Here is an 18017-nt window from a genome sequence, read left to right as displayed (position 1 = left end):
TAGTCGGTTTGGTTCGGTTTTTTTCCGCTTATTTTTTGATTAAAACCAAAGCCAAACCAAATTTGATCGGTTTTTAAAATTCAAAACCAAAACCAAACCAAAAGTATCGATTTTTTTGGTCGGTTTGGTTTGATTTTCGGTTTGGTTCGATTTTTCGGGTTTTTATGAACACCCCAGCAAGTTATGCCTCCGAATCCAAAATTGAAGTCACAACAAAAGAATACACGGTCGATCACATTGAATAATTTTTCGTCCAATTTAGCCATTGCACAAGCTGCTGTACATATATAATAGTGTGTATTCTCTATAAAGAAACAATTTTTCTACGAGGAGGATATGCTCCACTGCCGTTGGCCAAGGCGCCTCACTTCCCTCCCTCCATTTTCAGTTTCCCCTACAATTTTCAACCATTTTCATTCTCTTTCTTCAGCCAATCAATCTCACAACACCCAAAATCATCAGCTTGACTTGTTGGACCATCTACTTCAACAATGTAGCCTTTATAATCTTAAACAACTGAAGCAAATTCATGCAAAGTTCATAAGTATTGGTTCGTCAAACTCTTCTTTTGTAGCTGCCAGACTTATATCCGTTTACGCTAAATTTGAGCTTCTTAATGAAGCCCAAAAAGTATTTGAAACCTGCCCAAATGAGTGCTTCTCGAATTTATTTTTGTGGAATTCGATCTTGAGGGCTAACGTTTCTCATGGAAAATGTGAAGAGGCTGTAAAGCTTTATATTAAAATGCGTGAATTTGGAAGTTTGGCTGATGGGTTTGGTTTTCCTTTAATTATAAAGGCATGTGGTATGTTGGGTGACTATAATCTGTGTAGCATAGTGCATTGTCATGTTGTACAAATGGGTTTTCGAGATCATCTTCATGTTGGAAATGAATTGATGAACATGTATGGGAAAATTGGGCGAATGGAAATTGCACATAAAGTGCTTGATAGAATGACCGTGAGAACTCAAATATCATGGAACATTATTGTTTCGGGTTTTGCGCAGAACTTTGACTGTGATGCTGCATACGAGACGTTTTTACAGATGGAACTTGAGGGATTTGTACCAAATTCTGTGACTTGGACGTCCTTATTATCTAGTTTTGCTAGGTGTAGACGTCACGAGGATACGTGGAAACTTTATGTTTTGATGAGAAAGAAAGAAGTTGAAGCCACTGCTGAGGCACTTGCTGTTGTAATATCAGTTTGTGTTGGTGACGATGCGATTCGTAAGTGTGAGACAGTGCACGGATATGTTATTAAGGGGGGCTTTGAGAATAATTCTATTGTGATAAACTCATTATTGTGCACGTATGGGAAAAGTGGTGCTGTGAAACAGGCTGAATGTCTGTTCTCTGGATTGCAATTAAAGACTATAGTGACCTGGAATTCTTTAGTATCTTGTTACGCAGAATCAGGGCTATGTAACGAGGCCTATTCTTTATTTTTGCAGTTACAAGAGTTAGATGATCCAATGATGAAACCTAACGTCATAAGTTGGAGTGCTGTTATAGGGGCTTTTGCTATGGCTGAGAGGCACGAGGAGTCTTTAGAAATCTTTCGACGTATGCAAGTTGCTAGAGTTGTGGCCAATGATGTTACAATTTCAAGTGTTTTATCAGTTTGTGCAGAGCTTTCAAACTTCCGTCTTGGTATGGAAGTCCATGGTTATTCAGTACGGTTTCTAGTGGACAAAAATACTTTGATGGGGAATGGGTTGGTTAATATGTACATGAAGTGTGGTAGTCTGCAGAAAGGGAACATAATATTTGAGGGCATAGGAAAAAAAGATTTAATTTCATGGAACACAATGATTTCTGGATTTGGAATGCATGGACTTGGTGTTAATGCCCTAGAAACATTTGAACAGATGATTAATGCTGGAACGAAGCCAGATGAAGTTACTTTTGTTGCAGTTCTTTCTGCATGTGGTCATGCAGGCCTTGTTGACGAGGGGAATAAAGTTTTCGATCAGATGAAGCGTGTGTTTGGAATTGAACCACAAATGGAGCATTATGCTTGTATGGTAGATCTTTTTGGCCGTGCTGGGCTATTGCAGAGGGCTAGTGAAATGGTGCAAAACATGCCAATGAGGCCCAATCCCTGTGTCTGGGGAGCACTGCTTAACTCTTGTAAAATGCATAAAAACACGGAAGTCGCAGAAGAAACCGCTGCTCAGATTTTCAACCTCGAGTCTGAGATGACGGGGAGCTACATGTTGCTCTGTAATCTATATGCTGGAAATGGAAGGTGGAAGGATTCAGCAAATGTGAGGATATCAGCAAAGACACAGGGTTTGAAAAAAGCTCCAGGACAAAGCTGGATTGAGGTGAAAAAGAAGGTTTATATGTTCTTAGCAGGGCAACCTATGGACTCGGGGATGGAAGATGTTCATATAATGCTTAATATTCTAAGCCTTCATATGGCTAAGGAAGAAATCATGCCCCAAAAGAGCACTGCTTTACAATGTGCAGAAGAACAAGAAGACTATCTGTATTTGGCATCATGAAGAATTCTGTGTCTATGCTTAATGCTGGAAAACCCGTTCAAAGCCATTTGCAGAACTTATTTAAACAGCTGACCTCCTTTCCCGTCTTTGTATCTATATATTTCATGGGCCAACCATATACGAGTTTGCTGTGCAGCCGCTTCATTGCTCATGTATGTACGATTTCACTTCCCAGGAAAAAGGTGTCGCATCTTGATATATTTTTCTTACTACAATTTCGTTTATGCTATTGTGAAGTCTCAATACATGTCTTAAAGTAATAAATGTTCACTAATCTGCTGTATGAGCTCATGATAATTTGGGTCCAAATCTGATGAGCCTACATGATGGATGTGGTTCGGTTGTACTTTAGTACAACAACAACAACAACAACCCAGTATAATCCCACTTAGTGGGGTCTGGGGAGGGTAGTGTCTACGCAGACCTTACCCCTACCCTGGGGTAGAGAGGCTGTTTCCAAAATAGACCCCCGGCATCCTTCCCTCCAAGAACTTTCCACCTTACAAAAAGGACTAATTAGATTGAACAGATACATTTATTATTTACTGTTTGATTTCTCAGGCTTGAATTGCCATGTCGCAAGGAGCTGATGAGCTTGCAGAAACTGGAAAATTATAAGGAGCAATGGCAAAACTTTGGCAGAGAGCCATTTATGGTTGCTGTAAGTATACCGATTTCTTAGTTTCTTATACAAACTGGTAATTGGATGTGTCGAAACTGAAGTCTCATTTATTTTAAGCTGCATATAAAGGAATGGTGTTTTTCATGAGCTGGAAATGGTGAAAAATGATGAAGCTTGGCCTTCTTTGTACCTCGGTTTTTCACAGACATGGAAGAATGTGAAATTTGTATCAAAGGCAGTTGCTTCAGAATAGTGAATATACAGTACCACTAGCATTTGACTCATGAAACCTCAATTCTATCTGCAAGTAATTCTTGGTTTGCGAATTTATCATCACATGCCTAAACTCATGCAACCTTTCTTTTCCAGTTTTTGTATCAAGGAATCAGAATAGTGAATGTACACCACCACTATCATTTGACTCATGAAATCAGAAGTAAATAAGCAAATCTAATCTCTTGTAATGCCAATTTATTGTTAAATGTCTAAACTTATGAGCCTTTGCTTTTCAGTAAAACCATATGGATTCCAGCTGCATGAACTTTACGATGAGTGAAGACCCCTGCAAACCAATTGGTAGCTAGTTTTGCATACCGATTGATTGTTTGGCACTTAAAAGAAAGGAAGAACAAAATATACACTGCACATTGGGAGTTCGGGCAAAATTGTGAAGTCAGTCGACTCAAAAGAAATTTCCTCTTGCGGATCTCTCTACTACAAAAATTCAGCGAAGTGTAGTTTGTGAAGGTAAACAGAGTAGCAGCACCTTTAGATCTTGTTCTTCGAGCATGTGGAAAGGATTCACCCTCTTCCTTCGATGGGACTATGTTCCCTTGTTGAATAGCTTCATTATTGAGCAATGAACAAGTGTCAAAATTATGTTCCAAATATAGAAAGAATTAAAGATAAAGGAGAGCAACTCTTAATATGACATAACCCTGTTCTCCTCTTGTTTTATTGTCTTTTCTTCTAAATGGCTGCACTAGGGTTAATCAGGGATCAAATGTTGAGTTGTTTTGAGTTTAAAATGGTTAACAAACAAAAAATTGAGATCAGCATTTACGTTCTAGATCCTATAATTGTAAATAACATTTAGATATTGTGGACTATATTACAATGTGCAAAAACTACTGTAGAAATGCATGAAGATCCATTCAGTAAAAACCATAATAATCTACTCTTTTTCCCTAAAACTGATCAAGCTATAATAACCGACAAATAAAATCAACGATTTTTATGTTATCCAAATTCATCATTTGATCTTTGAGCTCCTTTAAATGCTTAAACTCAAGATAAAATAATCAAATCACAGATGTTCTTAGAAACATCAACATACATACTTCTGAAGGGGAAAAAATGAAAAAACAAGGTGCATGTAATTACTAACCTGTGTTGATCAAAGGCTTGGTCATGTTCGAAACTTAGGCCTTCTTCTCCAAAACCTGTAATTCCCTCCAGAATCGGCTTGATATTGTCACATTGTTCATGAACAGAAAGTTGCTTCATCAAAGAATTAGGTGTCGATGTAGACGTGGATTCTTGTTCATGCAAGCTCCAAGGGAAGTTAATATCTGCTAAATCTAATTGGCCATCTTGAATTTCATCATATTGCTGATCATCTTCACCTTGCTGACAACTAGTATGATTGTAATAACTATGAGGATGGTAGTCTATAGTCTGTTGATCATATGAAGATGCATTATTATTCACCAAAGGATCTGCCTGATTCACAACGCCATCACAATTATTTTCATTGAATGATTCCTCCGTTGCATGATGATCTGCTAATATCTGTTGTTCTGAGGCAGCAGCAGCAGCAGCAACAGCCTGTGCTCTGCAGTAAGCGAGTTGATGAAGAACGATATCTAACTCCGCCTTGCAATAATCAATGTGGCGTTGCAGGTCTCGGATGATACGATAACAACCACCAACAGGGTCATTGGCACGAACGTCAGATTGGAAGATGATGGTGCGCATGGCTTCGTCTTTTAGAGGTTGATCTAAGTGTCGAATAATCTTGGTAATGTTGCTGACCCCAAACAATTTATGCGCGTTGAGGAATTGGCGTTGGCGATCATGAGGAAAGTAAGGGGCAAGAACGCAGTCAGGGGCACACTTCCGACGTTGATATTTGCATGCAGCACAAGCTTGGCCTGTACCGTTGACACGAAGAAGAACGTTCTTGTTATTGTTGTTGTTGTTGTTGTTGTTATTGTTTACGCGCTTAGTACTATAGTTATGATTGAGATTATTAGCAGTGGCGAATGTTGTATGAGTAGTGTGGTGGTGATTAGGAATGGAGGTGCTAATGGTGGTAATTTGATTCTGCATTTTGTAATTATTATAAGTTATTGATTTGTTTTGCAGGGAGATTTGTGCTGCGTCTCCGGCGGGGATGGAGAAAGAGGATTAGATAGAGAGCTTTCATTTGAGTTCCTCCCTTCTTTTCTCCTTGCTAATGTAACCAACTTACACCAAATGAGAGGCTCACAATGCTTCTTTATACTGACATAAACAAACACGATATTGTAATTTAGTATCCTTTAATAATGGTTAAAATGCTTTGATAAATAATGAAAGGTTAAAGTGGTTGTGGTTTTTTCTTAATTAACAAAATGAAGAAAAAAACTAAGTGAAATTATATCAGGTGACTCTATTATATATAGTGTATAAGTGGAAATGTGAATATCTATATAATAGATATTTCTTCCGACTTCCAAGAGCAATTTATTATGGTACCTGAGGTCATGTAATTTTTTGTCCCTATTTTTATTAAATATGCATATAATACCCTAATTCTAATAAACAATATTCACAAGTAGAATTTTCTCTTAACACCGTGAAGTTATGTGTGGCTTTATTGAAGGTTAGATGACTATGCTCATTTCTTCTTCAACTTTGAAAGGAAAAAATTCATATTACATTGATGTAAAAATTGCCTCCCCCCCCCCCCCCACCACCAAATTCCAGTCTTTATATGCATATGAAGTTAGTCTTTTTTAATTAAAAGAGTTGGTTATACTTCATTTCAATTATTTCCTTTTGATAGTTGTTATCTAAACTGGAGCTATCTTGATTAGTTAAAAAGAATATTCATTGACTACTAAACGCTCAAGAAACAATAAACGTTCCTACCTTATCATTGGTAAAACTTTTGTTTTGATGCTTAAACTAGTTATATTCATGAGAGATAGTCGAAGTAGTTAAAACTAACAAAATATTGAACTTAATATAAACAAGAAATACATACAATGTATAGCGACGCTACGTATTGTATGAGTTGGTGTTCTGCCATGTTGACTTTCTTTTTGTAAAGGGATTCATCTTTTATATTGCTGGAGACTCTAGGATTACATCGGATTGATATAGGACAAAAAAATGCTAACTGTGAATAGACAATTGTAAATGGTAATTGTCTATCCACAATTAGCATTTTGTGTCATATATCTATAAAGATATATTTGACTGTAAACCCAATCAATTATACTAAGGTATTCATTTTTTTGTTTGTGATAGGTAATTGATTGACATTAGTGAGACCATTTGTTAATAGAATAAAGAATATGTATGTGTTACGTGGTTAAATATTTTTTAAAAAATATCAAAAACACTTAATGGTATGACATCTGAATTATCCGTACTCCAACCATCATTAAAGTACAAACAAATGAGGGTTTACACCAATTTCAATTAGACACTTGGGGAAGTTTACGACCAGGTGTGACATTTATATGTACTCATGAGTCATGAATAGACAACTAGAGAGAAATATATATATATATTTTTAATATAATATTTTTTCATACTGATTACATTAAAGAGAAATGCTACACTGCGTATAAGAAAGGTTAAAATTTAGTGTGTCCACAGCCACAAGGGAAAGAGAGGCGCTGAGCGAGGCGTTCGTAAGACGTTTTACACTAGTGGTTTTGCATTCAATTTATGGTCTCCCCAATTCCCAAACTCCCCAAAAGACCAAAGTATACACAATTAATTGGTCATTACACATAACTAAGATTTTGGCCTAAGAAAAAAGGAGGTGTAATCTTTGAGAGTTCGAAGATTCTTCAATATTGGAGACTTAGGTTTGTATCATTTCTCAACTGCTCTATTTACATAAAAATCAATATTACCTATCTTTATGATCTATGGTCAAGCAAAATATACTTATATTCTCAAGAAAATGATATTCTTGAGTAGCTTTTGCAAGTATTCACGTTCATGTTGAATTGTTATTCCATCCCAGGGCATCTGGCAAGTGTCATTTCATATATGAAATTGGATACTTCATGTAGTAGAGGGAAAGAAAAAAAAAAATACTAATCTTACAAAAACTAAGCACAATATTATTACGTGCAAATATTTCTGGGAATGTCTTTTAACTTTCTTTGTTACTTTAACAAGATCAATGTTTTGTTTATCGACCTTGAGCTTTAATAGTCTGCCCTGTTTCATATAGGAAGACAAATAAATATGGAGGTAAAACCAGCAGTTGCCGTGAGGGCCATCCTTGTTGGAGGAATTGCTGCATTTGCTAAAATCGGCGGTGCTGTTAAAGCTGCAGGAGGCATAAAAATAGGTGCAGCTGCTGCTGCTATGACTGCTGCAGCAACTGCTGCCATTTCAGGATCCAAACAAGAAGCAAAAACTGCTTCTCAGCACTCATCAAAATGATTCAATACAAATTATAAGTTATAGAATAGTGGTGTTGCTAGTTGGATAGTATACATAATTGATCAAGTAGCTCACATATGAGTCTTGGATTGTTCTGTACAAATAAATGTAGGAATTTTTGAAGCGAAGTTTTTGTCATCACTTTGTTCTATAGTATACTGGGAATGTACTCTGGCGTAGGAATAAAGATTATTTGTGGCTTTACTGCTACTATCTGGTTCTATAAATTATGATGGTGCACCCAGAATATGTAAGTTAAGGATGAAACTCTACGCGCTGCCTGAGTTATTCATCAAACATTTTTGACCAAAAGCCAAGGTGCTAACAATTTTCTTTTCTTAAAAAAGAGGGCAGCCCAGTGCATTAAGCTCCCGCTATGCACAAGGTACGGGGAAGGGCCGAACCATAAGGGTCTATAGCACGCAGCCTTACGCTGCATTTCTGCAAGAGGTTGTTTCCTTAGAACAAGTAATTTCTAAGGGGTGAAGAACTCAAACAGGGTCTGATCAATATTGTAACCAGACACATTATTCTTTACTCACGAAGATTCAACATCTCAACACATTCAATCTCTACCCACATTTTGGCAAAGAAGGTTGTGTTTCTCCACGGTAAAATAATTACTGCGTGGAAGTTAAGAGTTACAAACTATTCACATACATGATACAACACTCAATAACCAAAATATGCTTGGTCCAAACTCAGGTGCTCCAACTTTCCATTGTTTCCACTTTCCAGTACACATCCTCGTGCTGTTTTGGAACCGGTGCATGGACACAGTATTAGCTAATAAGATGAAGATAATCAAACATCCCAGGTTTGGCAAAGACATGATGATGTCAGATTTGATGCACTTTTGAATTTGCGGAACCACATGTGAAATCCGGTTGGTCAACTGAGGTCACAAACAACTCAGCATTTGGAACCTCTAACTCAAGAATGACCTAGATGTAAGACAAGAAATGTAATTGCATGAGAACTATTCGAGGTTTATTCATCTAACAACATCTAAAAGATAGAGGACCCTGAAGAAATTAGTGTAATTAGTCTAATATAGTAATGTCAGAAAACCACCCAGGTTCAATCTGGAAATTCAATTTGCTTCCCGCAGAAAAAATCCAATAATAAACTACTATCTACCACCAAGTTCTTCCTTTAATATGAGATAGAAAGAAGAAACGCACGATAAATACCATAACTTCTCGATGACATACCAAAAGGTTTTTCCCTTTGTGCAGGAACGGAGCGGGAACATAAAGGTTACACTGTGGCCCAAAGGACTGCAAAGAGCCAAATAGAAAATTCCGTTTTGAGAAATGAAAGAATTTCAGGATTTTATTATCTGACCACTAAAAAGAAATACCTACAGAAATAAAAAGGCAAATTTTACCGGCCAAAATCTTCCTATATTATATCCATTGATAAATGCAACCCCTTTACTCCAGCCACGAAATGACAAAAAAGTGTCTTTCACTTCATCAACTGTAAGATGACCAGCATAGAAAGCTGGCTCTGGATGATAATCTGCGAAAGAATGAATAGTGTCACTATCCCCTGTACTCTTGCACTCTGATGAATCAACCAACTGTATGACCACTTGCACACAAAGTTTTATTACTGAATCCAAACTTACTTATTCTATTTTTCAGATTCTTCCGCACAGAATTTCCAAGGTTGGTGTATGCATCTGAAATAACAGAATTAATCTGTTGATCCTCATTCAGATTGTGAAAAGGAATAGGCAACATTTTCCACTTATGCAGCGGCTCGCCACCTAAATAAACAGGAGACAGTATACCCTGCAAAGCAAGTACACAGTTTACACCATTGTGATTGAGGAAGAAGGCAGAAAAGAGGAGGGGAAACCAAAAAAGGAGAAGGGAAAAAACAATTTTAACTTGCTAAAACTAATGAATGACAGGAAAATGTGCTGAGGTAGATCAAGTGAACCTATAGAGGAATGGCAAAAACACTACATTATTCTTGTAAAGTATATGGTTTTATATAGTCTCACATTAGTTGAGAGTATGAACTGTAATATCCTTATATGATCTTGGACAATTCTCGCCTCACGATCTACCCCTTAGGGGTTGAGTTATACTTATACCCAGGTCCATTTTCTTAACATGGTTCCAAAGCCAGGACCATTCCTAACAATGGGTTACTCAATGTTGAGCTCCTATGTTATGTCATCCACACTCTAGATGTCCAACTTGGACGTACAGGGGGTGTTAAGAGTCCAACATTTGTTGAGGTATGGGTTATAATCTCATTATATGGTCTTGGACAATTCTCACCTCATGAGTTAGATTTTTGAGTCAAGTTAAATCCAAGGTCAATTTTTCCAAGATTCTATTAGTTCGAGATCAAATTCTTGCTAGTCTAACTAATCTTACCTTTGAAGAAGTATCTACCAGACTTTTATCCATCTTTTCTCTACCTGAGGTAACATCTCACAAGACTTTTATGATGACTATTCTGTCTAAAGACTTTCATTTATGCAGACGTACAAGTTTAGAACTGCTTCCCAGAATTCATGTGTAAAATGTGCCCTCAATACCTCAGACGACAACAGAAGTTAATGCAGATCAACTCTTAACTTACCTTCTTGTCAAAGATATATTGCCCATAGTTTATACGCCCCATATTTTCTACCTGTAAAACAAAAATATTCATAAGTTAGAAAGATGAGATTTACTTTCATCATTCATGAGTAGCAAACTGAAAAGTGTACAAACTACTGGATATGGCAATTCCTATTAAGAATGATACGGTTAGTGCATTTTCTTTTTTCCTTTTTCCTTTTCGGAGAAATGCCCGTCACAGAGACTATGCAGTTGCTCCTTTTCGTTTGAGTTCTCTTCCTGTATAGTTGAACAGTAAACATTATCATTCCATGTTATGGACCAAACATTTCCTCTTTTCTCATTCCCCAACTCCTACACCCAGCCTCTACTCTCTCTTGTTTCTTCTTGTTCTTTTCATTGCTTCATCTCCCCTTCCCTGCTTCCTCCTTTCCCCAATACTGTGCTCCTCCCCCCCCCCCCCCCCCCTCTTTAGATTCCTTTCTTTCTGTTTTCCTTTATTTTCTTCTTTTTCCATAAATCCTTCTCAAACCCCGTCCCCGACCCCCCCCGGCTGGATGGAATCTCCTTCCACAAACAATTAGTGGATTTTGTTTGTTCATCCATTCCCCTTTTTCTTCCTTTCTTTTTGCTTCACAATCACTAAACATAAGGAACAAATGTGTAGAAAGCAGGAAAGCAATAAATAGGGAAATTTGGGAATGAAAGAAAATACTACTAAAAAAAACTCCTGGAAGTAGGATCCCTCATATTAATTTATCTTACAAGTTCCAACAAAGACAACGGAATTTTTTGAAAATAGATCCTTTTCCTTTTTGTTGTTCTGTTAGTAGAATACATTAGGGAACACACTGAGGACAACAAGAAGGAGAAGAGATAGAAATGAAAAGGACTTTCTTCTGTCAACCACTTGGCTGAAAACTTAAGGAGAGCTGTGCAAAAGCTGGTTTTTAAGAGTTTAGGGGTAAATTGATTCAAGAAAACGTTTAACGAGAAAGGTTCTAGGATGAGGAATGTCGGGAAGAAATAAAGTATTTCACCCTATTTTATTCCTCATATATCTTCATAATATGGGAATATCAAAGCAGAAGAGCACAAGTTGGCAATAAAAAGGAAATACCGAATATGTACATAAAAGGCATTCTTACGAGTCCTGTGGACCGTGTTGTTGTTCTGTTTTATATTAGGAGCACATAAGAATATGCATTTAGTGATTGAACAAAAACTATATATATGAAGTGCTCTTTGTAACTTCTTTTTTATGTATACCATTTCTAAACAGGAACACCCTATTTTCGTTGCAACCCTCTCAAAAAGAGAAGTAGAAGCAGTAATTGTGATCCATGCCCTTAATTTTCAGAAAGAAGTTGCTTAAAATTTTATCAAAATCAACGAAAACTTCCATCTTCGGAATTCATAGTAAGGTGTATCTCCCGAAAGGATCACAGCATAACTCAAAAGCATTGCTAGACATGACGAAAAGCAAGTACTACGTACCAGTATATAAATTTTGCTACCAGAAGAACATTGAGTATGAGGAAGCCTGATTGGAGTATTTGACCATCTAGCTATAGTGCCTACATATTTTGGAATTTCTTCATTGCTGTTTGAAGGGCATGAAATGAATACTTGCCCCCTGTCACGCACCTGCAAAATTATATTAAGACACTCCTTTGTACAATAATAGTGACATAAGCGCCAAAAAAAAAACATAGCAGTAAATCAAATTTCATTTCCTTTCAAAAGAAAAAATTGACAAGCTCAGACCAAAACCCAAAGAGGTTCACACAAGGGTAAGCCCCAGCAATCGGCTAGGCTGAGCTAGTTGGCATATTACACGATGGCCAAAGTATATTGAAGATATTATTCAATTGCACAGAGATACAGCTTCTTAGTAAGGAGATGAAATTCAGTAAATACCTGCACCAATGAGACACAAAGGGATAGTTCTATTCACAAGTGAATCTCCAAAGTGGAAGTAGAAAAGAACTACGGTTGTTTAACTGAAAACCTTTTACCAGTACTAATTAAATGAAATAAGGAAACAGACAGACATAACGGAAACTTTCCAGTTATATGACAAAACCACTTACCTTTGGTATGAACAACAAACTTCCATTAGCTTTTGCTTTGTAATCAGAAACATAAAACATGAAGCCAAACATCTGAACAAGAAAAAACATTAAAATAGGTGGATCATATCAATCAGGCATTTTAATAACTCAGAACTATGAAACATGCATCTATGATAAGAGTATGTTATACCTGGCCCAAAGACTCCATTGCAAGTGGGTCTTCAGATTCAGTGACACCATCAAAGTATTTAGTATCAATTATGTTGAACAGAGATTTAGTCTTCTGCAACTTAATAAGGCCATATGCTTTCTTTTCATTATTGGGAGGAACTGAGGCAAGAGGCGCTGCAGTATATTTTGCAATCACCCTCCGAAGAGCTGAAAGTTGATTAATGAAAGATAATGAGGTAGCTAACAAAAGTATCTTTAACCAATTAGTTGGAGATGAAAAATATTCGCATAAGGTTAGAAAATGATTAAAGCTTACAACATTTGCATTTCATTAAAGTGATATGGTTTTAATCACTTAAATAAGACAGAAAACTGGTTCTTACTTCAGATTTATGGACAAAAGTTGAAGCTGCAACGAGCCCAAAAAATCTTTTTATTTTTATTTTATGTCCTGCCCACAGGTGGGAATATACTGGATATGTTGTTGTATAACAATGGTGTCCTGACCAATTTATGTGCATTTAGACTATTCCACCAGTTACCTATTAACTCCCACCAGCATGGTGCCTGGTAACTCTGCCCGTCAAGACTTAAGCAGATGGAAATTAATCACCTAACAATTGTTGCCTTGCTGGGATTTGAACCGCAGCTCCGATGGTTCTCATCCCACTTCATTGACGGCTAGGCCACATAGGTGGGTGTCAATGAGCCCAAATATTCTAAAGAGACATCTACTATTTTTTCCATCTTTGCTCCAAACAATGTTCTAAGGAAGTTCTGGTTTGGACCTTTTGAGTCCTCTCATAAGTGACGTACTCTAGTAAAGCCAATAATGTGAGGCACATATGCCATATTTCTCTTGCAAGTTCATAGTGTAGCATTACATGATGGACTGATTCTTAATCTTTCTCACATACGTAAGATATGTCACACAATTTACCGGGAGTGCACTGAACAAGGGAATGGAATGCAAAGAAAAACTTCTGTCAAGTCCTCTGAGCTTTGGTTACACTACTAAGAGGAAACACTTGATGAGATATAAAACAATTTGATCATTTGAGAGAGCAAAAGTAGTCATCATTCACTTTCCAGGACTTTTTCTTTGTCGATGGAACTAAAAGTGTTTCGTCCTTCTATTTAACGACAATACACCCTCCCCCCTCCCAAGGAAAAAGTAAAGAAGAAAAGAAAAACAGGAAAAAGTGTCCAGACTGAAAAGAAAAAGGTCTTACACCCCCTCAATCCTCTAATCTTGAAAATTTTTGACCTTCCACCAGTAGGAAGTTCCATGGAAAGGGACAAACAAAAGATAAACAAAAACTTCAAAGAAAAGGTTCCATAATAAGATAACAGATGGCAAAGGAAAAGCTTTGCCATGATAAAATTACAACAAGAGAACAGGTATATATTCAGATTAGTACACCTTGGTATTTTGGATTGTCAATGTCGCCAGATTCTTTGATAGGTGCATCCTGGACAAGGTCTTTAGTTTCATTACTATGATAGAGCAAGAAACTTTAATGAAAATTTTCAGAAATTTCTCACATAATCATAGGATGTAAGATCAGGCTTGTAATCAGACTCGTCTGCACCAGTATTTGCACCATTATAAAACCCAAAATTTGTTCCACCATGCGCCATCTAGGAGAAAAGAGTATATATCAGCTTGGTATCAAGTAATGATATGTTACTATAAACAGCAGAATTGGAACTCACGTAGAGCACAGCTGATCCATTTCTTGACAAGATCCGTTCTAAGTAAGTTGCTGTAACAGTTGCATCAGTATTTGCAATATGCTCTCCCCAGTGCGTGAGCCAGCCAGTGTAGAACTCCCTAAATACCAAAACCTATCAACATCACCTATAGCAGCTGATGGCTTGATAAGAAAGGAGCAAACAAAAAGACACTAACGTAGAAAGAGGTGGTGATTTCCCTGGTGCATTGAACTCTTTTTGCAACTTAAAATTGGGCCATGGATCGTCTCCAGTTGTAAAATCGACAGCTAAAGTAGAGAATCCATGATTAGAATCAAGCTGACAAGAACTTCCAAAGACAAATATAACAGAATATAAGGCAGCCAAATTCTCTACTATATGTTTAAAAAACAACTTTTTGAGGAGGCTACATAACGTCCTATTTTATTATTCAATTTGATTATTATCATCTGCACTAGCCACATTGACAGAGACAACAGCATTTTTACTTGTTTCGAGTTGGTAAGTTTTACGGGTTGGTATTAACTGCTACCTGAAAAGACAGTATCCCCAGGAATAGTCCCTTTGTTAAGATTTTCTCTTGAACCTCCATCTGTAGTATATCTGTTAACCATCAGGTAGTCAATGATACATAACAGTAAACTCCAAAATGAAAAACAGAGCAAAGCATAATAGACTGAAACCCAACCTTAAAAGATAATTGATATTTAATTCAGGGAAAATACAGTCACACAGACACACGCACGCGGAAAGAAAATATCGAAAGGCTAGCAATCAAGCAACCGTATTACAGTTTTGAGAAGGTTTAAGTCAAGCGAGAGGATCAAACAAGATCATAAGAGCAACTTACAGAATAACATCATCTCCAAGGTGTCTGCGGGCTATCCTTGCTAAATGATGCAGGTAGGCCTTGTCATCTCCATATGAACCAAATTCATTTTCTATCTGTCCCATTTTCACCATTCAGTGTAATCTACATCTATTGGCTTATACAAAAGCTGAAACACGGTAAAAAGAAAATCATGGAATGCCAAGTATTTCATCATGTATAAAATAGAACTTCTGTCATAATCGTATTTGACTTCCAGGTAGATGAAAAAGTCTATGGACTGGGTATTTATGATGATAATTGTAATTTTAATGGAACAGCAGTAAGTTTTTTGAAAGATGTCATCTCAAAGCCAAATATAACATTAGGTAAAGTTCTATATATGTTACTGTTGAAGACATAATTAAGGATGTTGAGTGGTAGTTACAGAATTCAACATGATATCAAAGCCAGCCTTTGACAAGCCCGTTTTAGCACCCATAAGTTTGCATTGAAGCTCATGTATGAATTGCAAAGGGTTACACGTGAGGGAGGATGTTGAGTTATGTTATCTTGGCAACCTTTGGCAAGCCCGTTTTAGCACCCCATAAGTTTGCATTGAAGTTCATGTATGAATTGCAAAGGGTTACACGTGAGAGAGGATGTTGAGTTATGTTATCTTGCCACACAGGATGACAGTTGCCTAACGTCTTCCAAAGGAGTTTATAAGATCTTGGGCCACTCCAATCATAACCTTAAGGTTTGAGTTGTAAAGATCGGATCAGGTAAGGCCTTGAGTTCCACATGCAGGAAAAGAATCAAACCCCATGTAAAGGGGCGGACGAGTTGGGAACACAATTAAGTAAATAAGAATGTACCCTATCTGAAAGATAAGCTTTTAGATGAGGCAGTCACACAATTTAATTGTAATCTTAAAATCTTGGAGAAAGTCTGTAGTGCAATTTATTAGAAAGGGTCTGGGACAGAGAAAAAGATATCAAGTAAATAGGGGTAAATGCAGGCTCCTATTCTTACTAAGTTACTTTTCATGAGCATTTGAGTAATAAGTAGGAGCTCACAGTTTAAGCAAAGGGCATTTAAGTTATCTGATTATTCTAGCGCATTAAATGGAACTTCATATAAACCTTAAGAAGGCATTTTATATAAACTTACCACAATAACAGCTAAAAGAAGTACTATCTTTGATTAAATATAACGTTCACATATGTAAAATAGGTCACCCTAAATTTGTACCATTTTTTGATATGTTGCCATTTGTTTTTGTTTCAGAAAAAAAAAAACAATGAGAGATGTCACGACTTTAATTGCATCTAATATCTCTGTAACCAAATACTGGAGTCAAGTATCAGCGAACATTAAAGACATACCCTTCATATCTCCTTAGTGGGATGGATAAAATATAACTTAAACTTATCAGTTACTCATCCTGTTACTCACAATTTAGGTACAATGTTACGAAGGGTTATCAATCTACCACATTACTAAGACAAGCGACAGGATTTCAGATAGTTGCCAGAAGACATCTCATACTCATACTTTAGCTCTGCACACCAAAAGTTTCATTATAGGAAACTAAGAAGCACACTTCCAACAGTATAAAAGATATTCCATATCCGTTTAGGTTTGAGTATTAACATATCCACGCTCTGATGATCCTTCATTAAAGTTTTAGTGAAGTATTTCCTGGGCAGATCATAGAATTTGCAGGTGACACATCATATTTGTTCAGAACTTACAGCGCCTAGCTTTGCTGCTGCATTTTGCTGTAACTATTATTCTAGATGTGGAGTTGTATTTATCTGGATTAATAGCTATGCTATTTTAATGAAGCCAGCTTTGCGAAGTTCAATTCACCTGGACCATCATTATAGGGCCGCCATTTTTGTATGCATAAGAGACTATCTTCGGCAGCAAAATTCCCCACCATCTCTCAACCTGTAATCATTTTTAAGATTACATACAATACCACTAAATCAAGCAAATGATGCCAAAAAGGCTAAAAAAAAAAGTTGCTCCATCAATGTTGAGCGGAATAGGCTCGCAAGACTACCATTAACTTTTCCTTTAAAGGAAAAAACAAAGGATGAAACAAAAAGACAGAGATCAGTTGTGCGATCGACAATTTCTTAAAGTTTCAGTCACAAACTCATAGAAAGAAAATATGTTGTTAAAACTGCTATTTTCTTCCCATCTCTCCTGCACATGGGAGAGGCACTACTTTCTATTCATCGCATCAAAAAAAGAGTTTGTTAGCGGAAACGTAAAAGAAAGAACACAAGATTTAACGTGGTTCGGATCAAAATAATCCTACGTCCACCAGAGAACAATTGCCTTTTTAATATTAACAAAGGAAGGGGAGAGTTCCCAATTACACTTAAGAGAATTTCTCTCTTAACTCTCTACTCACTACAATGTGTTGTATTGTTTTTGGGATGGTTTCTACAAATGAAGGAGTGCATCTATTTATAGAGGTAAAGACCTCCTCTTGATGTCATGGGTGACATCAAAGGAGGAAGCTTCCTCCTAGCATCTGCATCAACTCTTTCCACCAACTCTTCCAATTGGCATGTCATTGTTGACTAAACATAAACCAACACCTTCAATCTCCACCTTGGTTTGCGTTTCGAGCGTGCGTGTGAACAACTCTGGCCAAAACTTCTAAGCTTACTGGGCAACCCCATTGTAAGAAACAAGAAGAATCAAACCATTGTTGAACATACGACCTCCACCTAACAACTGTTCTCTTCGGAGTTGCATCAGTTGATGCACACCCCCGCCAAGTCCTTGCAGTGTGCAAACTTAGCGAGTGGGACTATCTTGGTCAACATATCTGC

General features: G+C 37.0%; 3 protein-coding genes across 9 annotated transcripts in view; 1 reads left to right on the top strand and 2 right to left on the bottom strand.

Annotated features, from left to right (window-relative positions):
* Window positions 1–215: 215 nt before the first annotated feature.
* On the top strand, window positions 216–5488 carry LOC107787321 (putative pentatricopeptide repeat-containing protein At1g17630). Of its 2 annotated transcripts, none has more exons than XM_016608869.2 (4): window positions 216–2693; window positions 3073–3172; window positions 3646–3880; window positions 5036–5488. In XM_016608869.2, exon 1 carries the CDS (start codon window positions 337–339, stop codon window positions 2509–2511), a length of 2175 nt encoding a protein of 724 aa, XP_016464355.2. In that variant the 5' UTR covers window positions 216–336; the 3' UTR covers window positions 2512–2693; window positions 3073–3172; window positions 3646–3880; window positions 5036–5488. The 2 variants fall into 2 exon arrangements, with proteins under 2 accessions (XP_016464355.2, XP_075075019.1); XM_075218918.1 differs by having other exon boundaries at window positions 4945–5488.
* Window positions 3856–5464, bottom strand: LOC107787322 (uncharacterized). Its single transcript, XM_016608871.2, has 2 exons — window positions 4521–5464; window positions 3856–3977 (listed from the first exon to the last, which is right to left on the bottom strand). Exons 1-2 carry the CDS (start codon window positions 5462–5464, stop codon window positions 3935–3937), a joined length of 987 nt encoding a protein of 328 aa, XP_016464357.1. The 3' UTR covers window positions 3856–3934.
* A 2829-nt stretch (window positions 5489–8317) lies between the features above and the next one.
* LOC107787323 (beta-galactosidase 17) overlaps window positions 8318–18017 on the bottom strand; it is a 29059-nt gene continuing 19359 nt past the window's right edge. For 5 of the 6 annotated variants that reach the window (XM_075218917.1, XM_075218912.1, XM_075218913.1 and 2 more), the window contains 15 exons: window positions 17038–17118; window positions 15205–15299; window positions 14887–14957; window positions 14551–14641; window positions 14355–14472; window positions 14184–14279; window positions 14062–14110; window positions 12658–12845; window positions 12486–12557; window positions 11890–12039; window positions 10412–10462; window positions 9441–9606; window positions 9198–9331; window positions 9022–9087; window positions 8318–8751 (listed from right to left, as the gene is read on the bottom strand). In XM_075218917.1, the coding sequence (XP_075075018.1) occupies window positions 8647–8751; window positions 9022–9087; window positions 9198–9331; window positions 9441–9606; window positions 10412–10462; window positions 11890–12039; window positions 12486–12557; window positions 12658–12845; window positions 14062–14110; window positions 14184–14279; window positions 14355–14472; window positions 14551–14641; window positions 14887–14957; window positions 15205–15299; window positions 17038–17118 (1533 nt within the window). In that variant the 3' untranslated portion in view covers window positions 8318–8646. Of the gene's footprint in view, window positions 8752–9021; window positions 9088–9174; window positions 9332–9440; window positions 9607–10411; window positions 10463–11889; window positions 12040–12485; window positions 12558–12657; window positions 12846–14061; window positions 14111–14183; window positions 14280–14354; window positions 14473–14550; window positions 14642–14886; window positions 14958–15204; window positions 15300–17037; window positions 17119–18017 lie in introns of all 6 variants that reach the window. The other variant, XM_075218916.1, reaches the window with a different exon arrangement.

This window comes from Nicotiana tabacum, chromosome 8 (genome assembly GCF_000715075.1).
Source record: "Nicotiana tabacum cultivar K326 chromosome 8, ASM71507v2, whole genome shotgun sequence".
Lineage (NCBI taxonomy): Eukaryota > Viridiplantae > Streptophyta > Magnoliopsida > Solanales > Solanaceae > Nicotiana > Nicotiana tabacum.
This window is presented reverse-complemented; position numbering and strand designations above follow the sequence as displayed.

Coding starts and splice junctions, on each gene's coding strand:
- LOC107787322 (XM_016608871.2), bottom strand. CDS start 5,464: ATGCAGAATCAAATTACCACCATTAGCACCTCCATTCCTAATCACCAC. Junction 3,978..4,520: donor CAAGCCTTTGATCAACACAG/GTTAGTAATTAC, acceptor TCAATAATGAAG/CTATTCAACAAGGGAACATA.
- LOC107787321 (XM_016608869.2), top strand. CDS start 337: ATGCTCCACTGCCGTTGGCCAAGGCGCCTCACTTCCCTCCCTCCATTT.